We start from the raw sequence: 12,611 nt of genomic DNA on the forward strand, positions 1-12,611 counted from the left end.
CAAGCCCTTGTGGTTTGGCTTCTAATCGCAGCTCACAGAGGGGATTCACCCCCCCCAGGACAGCCTGTGTGGGAATGGAGGAAAGACCCTGCTCTGGGATAAATCTGCTGTGTGAGAGGGGATGAGGACAATTTCCAGGTCCTTTTTCCTTGTGTAAAGATATCTGTCCTTGGCTGCTCCTTTCTCTGCTGTCAGCTCACCCACATGGCAGAGGTAAATAGCTCCTGTCCTGCTCTACCATTTTTCACCTGGAAATTCAAAAATTAATTAAATTCTCTCTGGGACAAGTCTGTATATTCAAAGAATACCTGCTGGTCACTTGCTGCACAGTCAGTGCCCTTCATTCACTTTGCTCCATGTTTTCTGCCTTAGCCAGTGTTACACCACTGAGTGCTCCACATATCCACACTGCCCAAAACAATTATGGGATGTACCTGTTCAGGCTTGAGAGCTTTCAACAGTGTTAGGTGGAAGAGAAGAAAAAAAAAAATGCCAAGGGCTTGGCCTAATGCATGGACAAACCATGTGATGGGGACCAGGCATCCAGGGCTAACTTTTAATCTGCTTTGTTTCAAGTGGGAAATATGTGAAGATCAAATAAGTTCAAATCCAGGTCAAATATCCCTGAAAATCTTTGATTTATACAAGCAGGAAAATGAGGTTTAAAAGAAGTGATTATGAAAGGGTTACTAAAAACACAGCTGTACGCATACTCTTATATCTGAGGCTCTCCAAAGAAAAACTGTGTGACATCTATATTAACCTTTGGCTGTACACCAATGAAGGCCTGTAGTGAGCTGGAATGCAAGGCAGCCCCTTCCAAATTTTAACACAAGCCAGGTTACAGCTGCAAATGCCTGCAGCCCGTGCTCACTTTATAAAGTATTCCCCGAAGGAAATTTTTTAACTGTTATAGAATCTTTTTCTAATACCCTACAGTGTTAAAGCCTGTTATTAAAGGGCAAAGAGATGGTTCTCTATGCCAAACACTTGTCAACAAAAAGGATGGCCAGATGGTATGAAATAAAAGGAAACTTGGGGGCTCTTCAGCTTCTTGATTTATATTAACAAAAGCCACTTTCAAGTGCTCCTTCCAAGAATGACTAATTCCCCCCCTCTTCTTTTTTGCCAGGATTAAACAATGTTGTTCATTTTATAATCAACCACGAGACAAATTAACAAATTGCATATCACTTGTGCCGACCCTTTTAAAATATTCTAAGCAAGCCTGTTTACCAAGGCAAGCTTACCGGCATAAAGACAACGTAATTATTTTTAGAAGAGAAGCTCTAAGTCATCTAGAGGATGTTTACTCCTTAGTTGCTGTTTATAAACTTGAAATTAAACTCGTGCAAAAAATGCTCTGCGTTTTTTTCAGTTCCTAAAATGGAACCGTTTATAAACTGTACTTGGACAGGATCTGAAATGAAATTCCAAATGCTGAAATTATAGTAATAAATTTTACAAAATTAGCCGGTAATTAACTGGCTAACTTAGTCAGACCACTGTGGCTAAAGTCTCTTTTAATTTACATATAACTTCATTCTTGACACAACTCCATTCCCCATTCATCTTAGCACAGGTGTAAGGTAAGACAAAATGTAGCCTGTAAATTAACTGGTTATAAATCTAAATCTAATTAGTTGTCAGGATTTTACAGTAAGTAAAACTTTACTTGGTACAAAGCTCCCTAAACCGGAGCACCTGTATTCTGGTTCCTCCCTGCCAATACCCAGCATAAATTCTCTGGAATAAATATACACAGAATCTCCATAGAAATCAATGTGGGGGGGGGGTTGTTGTTGGGGTCTTTACTGTGTAGCCCAGTAAATCTTGCAATGTAATTTAAAAAAAAATATTATGTCCTCTGAAGTTGTATAACTAGATGGATGAAGAATATGAATAAGGCAAAAAAAGTGCTTTTGTAGATCAGCATTCAGAAGCCTGGAATTAACATTTTTTACTGATTGAAAATTAAAAGTACTATTTCTTTACTGGTTTTTACTTCCTCCATGCTAAAATGAAACTTTATTATGCTGTGACACTTCCTCATTGTGATGGCTCTGGTATAGTAATAAAAGCCTACCTGTGAAACGCAATGCTCACAGAGTATCTCTTACAAAAGTAGGACACAGTTTACTACAGTCTGCATTTAGGAATTCAGCTCTGCTTTAAAAGGGATCATTGTAGAAAGTCTCCAAAAAAATTTCAGTTCTACAATAGTTCTTCTAATTTTCCCTGAATGTCATAGAAAACTGTACGTCTCAGAGCAGGTGTTGTGTTTGATTATATACGGAGTGAGTGGCTGCTCTAATTCATTAAAACCTCCATAAACAAGCCTGTCTTTGTCCTATAAAGATGAAAGAGCAATGACTATAATGGGATGAAAGGTGTGCACAGCGATGAAGAAAGCTATTATAGATCTATGTCCTTTTTAAACTCGTCCTGGCATGCACTGTTGACAAGGGAACAAAACAGCACAGATAAACCTCCGAAATGCGCCTTGCCTGTAGTAATTCCACCTGTCCTTAAAACGATTGGGTTTTGCCTGTGCTCTTACTACTCCCTGACCATGCTGACAGCAATTAAATAAAATTATCATTTAGGTTTTTGCATCAAGAACGCTCTTGGATTTCTAAGCCGACTGCAAAGCCTGGCAGGTTGAAATGAATGAATATATCCACTGCAGTCATCACACTGCATCAGGATGTCAATTTTCCGGGGTTTTTGGTTTATACAGGTGAAACCCCTGCATAAAAAGGTAGACGCAGATATATCCAAAATGTAATTTTTATTTCACCTGTATGGATTGACTCCACTCCTTTATATTAAAATAGTCAGTGGTCTGAGCATTAATTCTTTCTTCTAACTCTTCCATGGGGTGAGAGTCTTCCTTACATCGGAAATGCGCTGCAGTTTCACTGATGATTCAGGAAATTCCTACACCTGAGGAGCAGAGCTAAACTCCCTCCCATTATGTACTTACATGTTTCATAAGGTTCTCTCTACCGAAATGGAAAGGGAAGCGCGAATTTCACTATCGTTATTTCAACATCTTTTGTCTTCTGTTCAGGACTCTCCTTGCACTCGGCAGCACACGGTGTAGGACCCAAGAACCACGGAGAACAGTGTTAGCAAGGTCACCCTTATCTTTAAAGTCAAATATTTGACCGCCATTGGTACTTTTGACTGCTCAAATATTTGATTTTGAATGTATCATTGCTCATCGGCTTAAGTATCCAGCAGTGACTAGACAAACACTGTAATTCCACATGGAAAGCACCAGCTCTCGTAGAGCACAGCCCCCGGGCCAGACGTAATTCCGAGCTTCCCACTGTGAAGCTTATGGCAGTTAATAAGGAGGCACAGCTCATGCAAACTAGAGCTCTCCCACAGCGTCCCGTAGCTCCTTATCATGCAAGAATTGTGCCGGGATGGCTACCGTGTCTAATAATTATTAACGTGTGTCACAGAGCCTTTACAGCTGCTGATATTTTGAAGTTACTCAAAGCGCTGGGATTAGAGTGGTGGTGATTTAGGTGGTGATTTAATCTTTGTTGCCTCTGAAGTTCCAGACAGTGGAAGCGTCCAGAACAGTGACATCCATAAAGGCGTCAATGGATTTATTGGAGATGGGGGTCTGTAATTCCTGGCAGGTTACGTGCCAGAGGTGTGCTCCTCTTGCACTTTGCGTTTCCCTTTGTTTGGGACAAAGTCTGCTCTTGTTTTGGAAATAAGAATTCACGTTCTGCCTTGAACTTGCAGGCACCCAGTCTGAACGTGTGTGGTTTAAGAGCCGCACATGATGAGGTCTAAAAACGGATAGAGCGAGCCAGGTCTGTAATTATACATTTAAAATAGAATGTGCACCCTGACAATGTTTTACTCAAATCCGGCCAAGTCAGTCCACACGGGTGTGCAATCTACAGCGAGCAAATAGAAATCAGATTGGGCCGTGGCATCCAATTAGAGAGGCCTAGTGAGGCGCATACAAAGCGTGCCAACTCCCGTATCGTTTGCATAAACCCATCCACATGTGCTTGTGAAAAGAGGCGAGTTAGCGGCACAAACTGGGGTCAACAGGAAAAGCTGCAGGAGTAAATAAGGATTTACTGTGGAATCCCTCCCGAGCCATTAGGAAAACATGTGCGAGCAGCTCAGCGCCTTCGGCCGAGGGAGCGCGGCGCTGGGATGCCGCAGGGAACTATCCCAGCCATCCGTCCCGGCAGCCCCGGTGGCTCCGCATCCCGCAGGAGCACCAGCCGGCACCGGGAGCTGCGCCGGGGCCAGCGCCGTGCTCCTGCCCGGGTTGCGTGTCTCCTCGGCAGTGCGGGATGAGAAACAGACCTGCTAATCATCCTGTTGAACTCCTACCTGCAAATCCAATTTCTGAAGTGCGGCAAATATCAAAGGGAGAAGACGACAAAGAGCTCGGTGTGTCGGCGTGTGTGGAGCGTGGAGAGAGCTCGTGGCTGTCCAAATGCTGCCGGGGGAAGTCAGAGCTCTCTCCCCCCCGGTGCCACTCAGTTAGCGCCTGGCAAAGCAGCCACCTGTCCGAGGGGGCCGCTACCTGTCCTTCCTCGCCCAGGTGGGCTGTCACCCGCTGGGAAACAGCTCCCAGCCGGGACCACCTGCGCCACCAGCCCCTGCCCTCCCGTCGGTGGCCAGGCTCCCGCTGCAGCCTCCCCCCGGCACGGTTCCCCGCTCGGTCGCCCCGGCCCCAGCCCCGCCGAGACCGGCACTCACCCAAGTTGACGAAGCTCATGACCATGTCAGCCTCGGTGAGGAAGTTGCTGTCCTGCAGGCTGGCCAGCGGCGGCCCCTGGGTGCTGAAGATGGGCTTATAGGGGTAGGAGAAGCCCTCGCCGTCCTCGGCGGCTGCCCCCGCCGCCCCCTCCTCCACGGACATGGCATTGTAGAGGTCCAGCATGAACATGGGGGCAGAGTTGTGCTTGCCGTGGAGGTGCGGCCGCGGGCGGTGCGGCAGGCCGAGGATGGAGAGGATCTCCCGCTGCATCTCGCGGCGCTCGGGGCCGCGCAGCCGCCGGTGGATGAAGCTGGAGTGCACCTCGTTGTCCACCGTGAAGTCGGCGAGCACGCAGCGCAGCCAGAGGGCGGGAGCGGCGGCGCCCAGCACCAGCAGCCAGGAGGCGGGCTGCCCGCGCCCCGCCACCGGCATCGCGGCGCGGCGGCGGCGGCTGCGGGGCGGCGCGGGGGGCTCGGGGCTGCCCCGCCGCGGGACGCGCCCCGCCACCGGCATGCGCGGGGGGCGCGGACGGACGGCGCGGCCCCGCGCTCAGCCCCCGCGGAGGCGCCGCAGCCCGCTCATGGCCCGAGGCGGCGGCGGCGGGGCTTGCCTCAGCGGCACCGGCCCATGGACGGGGCGGCGGCGGCGGCGGCGGCCCGAGGCGCTTCCCCCGGCGGCAGCGGAGCGCTCTGCCCGCGTCCCGCACGCCGCGGCGGAGCCGTGTGAGCGGCGCGGCTCGGCGGGGAGCGGCGGGAGGGTGTCTCTGGTGGGAGGAGCAGGCAGCAAAACCCAAGCGCTCTCTCTCGCTCGCCCGCTCCGAGCCGCTCGGGAGAGAAAATCCCTGGAACTGCCTCGAGGAGGGACGTCTGCTCAGGTTGCTTTTCAGGATGTTTGTGGAGGCTGCGGGCTCGGCGAGAGGCTGAGCCGGTCCCGAGCGCCTAAATTACCGCCAACGTCATTAAGGAGAGGACACCCCAGGAGGGAGGGCGGTTGATGTATAAGGAAGGGGCCCAAACTCCCGCAGACTTCAGAGATGCGAGCACGTCGGCTGTCTGCACAAGCACGCATACACGCTTTTTTCCCTGCCTACTCCTTTTTCTTTTTGTTAAAGAAGTAGAGATTAGAAGACACTGTCCGTGGCAAAACCAACACCATTAAATAATTTCATTTGATGATTATGTATTCAAGTACGCAGACACGCATGGATGTTTCTGTGCACAGAGCCCCGGGTCACTTTTTCCAACTGGCAGCAGGGAGAGTTATTGGAGAAGAGTTAGAAATCCGAGGGGGGAGATATTCTGTAGGAATCATAAAACCAGCAAAGTTTACTCGAAAGGAAACCATCAACCTGCTCACAAGGGTGGTTTATGCCATTCCATTGCCTTGCACCCTTGCCTTCCCATTTCCTTCTGCTCCCTGGTGTGTTCCTTTGTGGATGGACACTTGAAATGGATTGTCAGTTTCTGAAAGCTGTGACTTTTTTAACTCGGTGGGTGCAGCATCTACAGTAATAGAACCCCAGTCCCGATTAGCCCGGGTAGATATCTGCTACAGCAGTAATTAATAATAATAACAATCTCAGATAACAAATGCAGACTAATGCTTCCCAAATCTTACTTGGAAAGAAGGGGAAGCCAGGATGGTTTATTTGGGTCACTGCATCCAGCCTGAGGTCACTTCAGAAACCATACATATGTACATTAAGTTTATGCTGACATTAAGATTCATTCCTTGGGCAAAGGAGGAAGAAGAGGGGTGAAGGGTAAAAGAGGTCAGAGTTTTTGGGGAGCATTTTTGATAGATTGTTCATCTAATATTTTCAGACAAGCAATACCCAGTAGTACTCAGCACCAGATCCTGCAACTCTTTTGGAAACTAATATTCAGCACTTCTTTTAGCTCTCTGTGTTTAAGATCCTGGTGTGAACAGCAGGTAGCCAGTCAAAAAGCTGCATGGGATACACGATGAATGATTTAATGTGTTTGTGTGCATGCATGTGCACCTCTTAATAACAGGGAAACTGAGGCATCACATCAAAATGAGTCACGGTGCTATTGAAATAGTGGTGGAACCAGCATTAAACTCTCAGCTCACTCCTAACACATATTTGGGAATGGCTCAAGCTCTGGGAGGATGGAGAGGGGAGAGAGGTCGTGAAGCCACATCCACCTTAGGTAACAGGAGAGCACTTGCTACACTCACTGCTGCTCCAAAATCCCCCAGCAGCTGCCTTCCCCGTGCTCCCCACTGATGGAAACACCAATATCTGAGCAGTTGCATTTTGGCTGCCCAGCTGAGATCAAACTCTCCAGCATCTTTTGTACTTCCTGAGGAGCAGCACTAACCTGCTCTTCACCAGGCACGTATTTGCCTAAATTTCTTTCCTGCCGAGGGTGTGGTTTCTAGATCAATTTAAGCTGATTTAAAGCCAGGCTCCCCCTGAGAAAGATGTTTTCTCGTCCCACCCCAGCCTGGACCTTCAGCTGTGCAACCCCACCCCTCTCCAGGGCTGGTACCAACACTTACACACAGGTCAGGAAGCTCATTCTGTTTTTAAAAGTCCGGGGGGGGGATTTAACCATTTATGTATTTGTTTTTGCTGAATTAATTTTCTGCTGGATCAGCTCCTCCTCCTGACAGACTCCATGGTGTGGTGGAAGGAGGGAGGCCACAGGAATGCACAGCTGGGGGCAAGGAGAGGGTGTCTAGGTCGGGCTGCTGTAGGAAGGGCAGAGAGGTGATTTGGTATCTCTCTGCTCTCCTTTTTAGCTGCAGACAGCTTGATTCCTCTTCCTTTTTTCATTCTATTTAGACTGTTTTTCAGGAGTGGTGAGTGTTGGCCTTTCATGGAGCAGCAGTAGGACAAGGAGCCTTGCCTTTGGCATTGATATGGGATTGAAAAGTCTGCAAGGATGGAACAGTGGACTGGAGAGCAGGTGTCTCTGCTGCCTAAATCACTTACACTTGAACTGCTTGTGGGTCCCATTTAAAAACTGACTAAACTTCAGGTCAGTGTTGTGTTCTGGAATGGCAACATGAGCTCAGAAAAAGAAAAGGAAAAGTGTGGGAGGTTTCTCTGCTCACTCGTTAGCACCTTAGGTATCTGCTCTTGGAGCTCTAGGTGTCATTGGAGAAAGAGCAGAGGACAAAAACCAAAGCTTGAGACCCTTGATTTGACAAATTTCTTGAAAAAGTAATGTTTGAATCTATTTCCTTCCCGTTTTGTCTGTTTAAGTGGTCTGCGTTAGGCCACATTTAGCTGTCTTCTGATTTAATGCAGGTTACACTCATAAATGAGGGGCAATATTGCAACTGTATCCTATGCTGTTATACAAACATTTGGGAAAGTTTTCTCTTTTATACAGTATTTTCTGTGATCCTGCTGCACTGGTACAGCATTTAATAAATGCGTTATGGTTTGCAATGGGGATACTTAAAACAGTGTAACAAAACCACTCTAGCAGCGTGGGATGAGAAAGTGAATTTGTTAAAGAATAACTTTTTGATGTGAAGTCCTCAGCTCTTGCCTTCATCTTGCTCTGGGACACAACAAAGGGCAGCATTTATTCTGCTGGATACAATAAAGGATGATGCAGCTCAAACTGCAGTGCTTCAGCCCTCAGATCTGAGCTTGAATTTCAAATACCTTTCAAACAAGAAAGGCAATCCAGTTTGTACCTTTTCTCATGGACAACTTCTTTCTCTTCCCTCCTTTCCTGCCTGCTGTGTAAACCCCATCCTGCTTCCTGTAGGATCAGTTCCACACAGGTTGTTGAAATATTGGCACCTTCATGTCACTGTCTTTCTTTCTCCTTCCTGGATCAATTAGGAAACCAGTTTTTCCTCTTACTCTTCTCTACTTCTTTCATGTATCCTCCTCTTCTTGGGAAGGAAAACTAAATGCTTGTGCTGAAGCAATCCCTGTTTGTTGGCACTTGCTGCTTCAGATAATTTCTGTGCAAACAAACTCCCAGTGTTTCTTGGGTTCTGCACAAGCCACATTACCGATTGAGTAGCTTTTTGATCTCTGTGAGTTTTGTGTGGATGCTCTTACTTGAGTTTAGCACCACCTACTACCAATTTTTTTTGTTGTTTGCGTGGAAGTCAGTATATTTGAAACTATGTATTTAGGAGATAAATGAAGGGGCTTATTAAAAAACATTAAATGGACAAAACGTACAGGTTTGTGCTTGGTGAATTTGTTTGCCATCCCCATGTACTCATCCAAAGCATATGCCAGTTGACAGAATTTGGTCATTTGCATTCAGTTTTACCAAATGGGCAGTAAAAAGTGTGGGTTCTGCTCAGAAGCTCATTTAATGACTTTTCAAAAATCAGACACAAAGCATTTTTCCCTCTTTTCTGCTGATTCAAACTCCTTGTCTTCCTACTTTGATGTCCTCTTTTTAACTTTAACCATGGTTCTTTTCCATTCTGTTTTGCATCTTCTCTCATTTGTCTTGAACAAAGTGCAAGTCCTAAATTATAGCAAACTTTTTTCTCCTTCCAAATAGTCCCACTAAAATAGCATGTGTTTGGGGAATTTTGAACTGTTTGTCTATGCCCTTTGCATGAAAAACACTTATAGAGCAAAAATAATAGCATTATTATTTGTGTAAGAATGGATAATGAGCTTGAGTACTTTTTTTGTGCTGTATTGGATCACTCTTATCAAGAGTTTCTATTCATCTCTCTAACATTATTACTGAGAACATAATCACCAACATGGAGTTAATCACATTATGGATAAAGCCATTGTATTAGCTCTAATCCAGGAATTTGAACAGATCAGGGTTGAGCTGTGCTGTGTTGGACAATACTGACCATGTTGTAAAAATTCAGTATTGATTCTCTATGCTGCTGATCAGAGGAGAGTCAGAAATGAAACCTGGTTGGGGGTATGAAAAAGGCATAACTACTTCTGGGGGTGCCAGTGGAAGCTAAAATAGAATTTTAGGATTTATGGAATGGGACTGTAGTGCTGAATCTAACGTTCATCAGCTGAGGAAGGTGGACAGAGTTCAGTCCTTCATGGTTCAGCCCTTCACTTCATAAAACTGGATCTCCACAGGGACCCTTTTATTGCTATTGACTTCAGAGAACATTAAAAACGAGTTCATGTCACTGAAACTTTTGCAGTGTTACATTTATCTTACTTCTATATATAATTTGACTATAGGCCTGTGCTATATTTTTGATACAGATTTGTATATTGGTATGAGCATTTGTGAGCGTGCAAACATACAGAATATACTTCAATAATGTCTTTAAACTGTATGTAAGTTATATATTTCTGCAGCACAGATCCAGGCAGAGGAGTATTGTTTAATATAGACTCAAGTATTGCCGAAGGAGCCTGAAGAAAACCGAATTTAATTTTGTACTATTAAATTATTGTGTGCACACTTGATTTGGTTGACGCTTCTGGCACAAGGCCAGGTAGTTCCTTCATTGCTAACACTGTAATCTGAACGTCTGAGATCTCAGGCTTATATTTGTGAAAAGCTATGCTGGGCACGAGCTTGGACGTCACCGTTGGGAGCAGATTGGGGTTGTGCTGCAGCACCTTGGAAATGTGCCTCTGAAAATCTGCTTGGTTGTTTCATTTTCTTGCAATAAATGGTAATTGTTGCTCCTACAGACACTCAGGATTCCTCTTATTAGCATATATTTAGGTCTTTTTTAGTTTTCTGCAGTTGGCATTCGCTAAAGGCAGAGATGTTTGGTGTTTTTATGCTGAACAAAAAGCATATAAAACTGACCCATTTTTTTTTTTCAGAGGGAACAAAATTACTGATCCTGACCTGTAAATGCAATGGGATGAATTTGGATGGCTTTACTTTTTCTCTCCAGGCAGGTGCAGAGCAATACCTCAAAAGAACCATTATTTTGTGCCTTTATTCCAATGTGTACATAAATGCTTGCATAACCCTTGCACAGCTGCTGTACAAACTACTCATGCCACAAGTATTAGTAATCCTAACAGGGGAGGTTGCATGGAAAATTGGGGTGTGTATGCTAAACCATATGTACCATGCCCCTGAATCATAAAACTCGTGTTGCTGGAGCAGAGAGATCTTTGGAGACTGCTGGTTTTACAGGTCTGTAGGAAGAAGGATTATATACAACAGCTGCACCCCACAGCTTCTCTCCTGTTGAGGCTTATCTTGTGCATTTAAATAAGCAGGAAACAGAATTTGGTCCAACGCTATCTTGTATGGTCTCAACTCCTACTTTTATTTATATTTCATTTCCATAGGAACAATGATTTTTCACAGTTTATTTTGAACACACATTAGAGCCACTCCAGTTGGAAGTTTCGAGCTGCCAATTCCAAGCTGCATGGGGCTGCAGAGACACAATGTGCATTTTTTTTTTTTTTTTTTTTTTTTTTGTGTCTCCGGTTCTGCCTCTAAAATAACTTTCTTTATATCTGCGGTGATTTATAGCAGTGTTTCTGAAGCAGCAAGATGGAAGCTGGAGATTCATTTGACTCTCTAAAGCCCTGGCCACAAAAATCCCCTCCCAAGGAGTGCAGGGTAGCACAGCCCAGCCCCAGTTCTGCAGGGCTGGGGAAGATTCCAGCTCCTGGTCCGGCCCAGGGAGCTTTGCCACATTTCAAGTGGCTGCATGAGGCAATCTCCCAGACCTTTCGCAGCACAAAATCATTAATCAGGAGGATTTGACAATAATCTGAAGGGCCTGTTTCCTCTGCTGCTATGGGCTGGTGCAGCCCTGTGAGAGCAGATGGAGGTGTGTGTGTTTGCACCCAGCCAGGAGCCTCCCCAGGCTGAGCAGGGAGTGCTTGGTGTCACTGCTGCCCCTTTTGTGGAGCATACTTTAGTTTTAAGAGTTTATCTTTCCGAGATTGGCACTTCTAAGTTTTCAGTCAGAAAAAAATGTGCTTCCTAAATGGTGCTCAGCGTGCACTGAGTTGGCTTTGTCAAGTGCATCTTTTCAGCATTCATCCAAAGCCCTTTCTGCAGTTGTCTGAGCCCCATAGGCGAATATATACTGTTAGACTATTAAGATAATTTTTCAGTTAAGACATCGTCAAACTGCAAGCGGGACAATAGAAACAAAACCCCTTTTGTTCTGACTAAACTGTTCCTAATGACCCCCTCTACAAACAGTGGCACCAGCGGAGGTCTCAACAAGGCTCTTCATTGAGCCCCCTTTCAAAAGGACAAGCAGAGCAGAACATGGGGCAGAAACTCTCAGAGTTACTGCACTTTACTCCGCTCTGGTGGTCTGACCGCAAGAGAGAATCTGTTGTTTTTGTTGTTCGAGGCACCCGAAAAGCATAATTTAAAAGCATGGAGTTCCACAGTTAGCATCCTATAAAGAGGACTAAATGTTTGGATTGTCGGGAAAAGAGCAGAAAGAAGCAGTTTGCCTGTTTGTTTGTTTATTTAAATCAAGGAGCTATAATATAGACTAGAGTTCCATATAAAAATTTAACTTTCTTCCTTGGGATAAGTTGCTATGTGTTAAGCTCCTGAAAATAAAAATGTGAAATCCAGAGAAGGTAAGATTTTTACATTCCAGACAGATCCTCACATTTGTTTTGGGGGCAAAAATCATCTTTGTGAATAAAATGTTTATCATGAGCAGGGGAAAAATTTCAGTTGTTTAATGTCTAGAGAAACTGCAGTTATGATGATAAACCACACAGGACCAAACTCCTGTTCTTCCAGCTGAGTGACTGCAGGATACGTGCAGCACAGGCAGTGTGTCCCCACACAGATGAGAGTTATGGAGGTTTTGAATCACTTCCTGATTATTCCTGTCCCTATTTCCATGTCCTGAATACATGAGCAGAACAGCACAGGAGATCTTCCACTTCAGCAAAAACCTGTTTACA

The 12,611-nt window shown here is 45.5% G+C and overlaps 1 protein-coding gene across 1 annotated transcript in view; it reads right to left on the reverse strand.

Moving 5' to 3' along the window:
- BMP7 (bone morphogenetic protein 7) overlaps positions 1-5,649 on the reverse strand; it is a 38,407-nt gene extending 32,758 nt beyond the window's left edge. Inside the window, exon 1 of the mRNA XM_085079577.1 lies at positions 4,747-5,649. Coding sequence (XP_084935703.1) covers positions 4,747-5,260 — 514 coding nt within the window. The 5' untranslated portion in view covers positions 5,261-5,649. The remainder of the gene's footprint in view (positions 1-4,746) is intronic.
- Positions 5,650-12,611: the final 6,962 nt, after the last annotated feature.

Source organism: Lichenostomus cassidix, chromosome 20, assembly GCF_008360975.1.
Source record: "Lichenostomus cassidix isolate B80296 chromosome 20, HeHo_3.0, whole genome shotgun sequence".
Lineage (NCBI taxonomy): Eukaryota > Metazoa > Chordata > Aves > Passeriformes > Meliphagidae > Lichenostomus > Lichenostomus cassidix.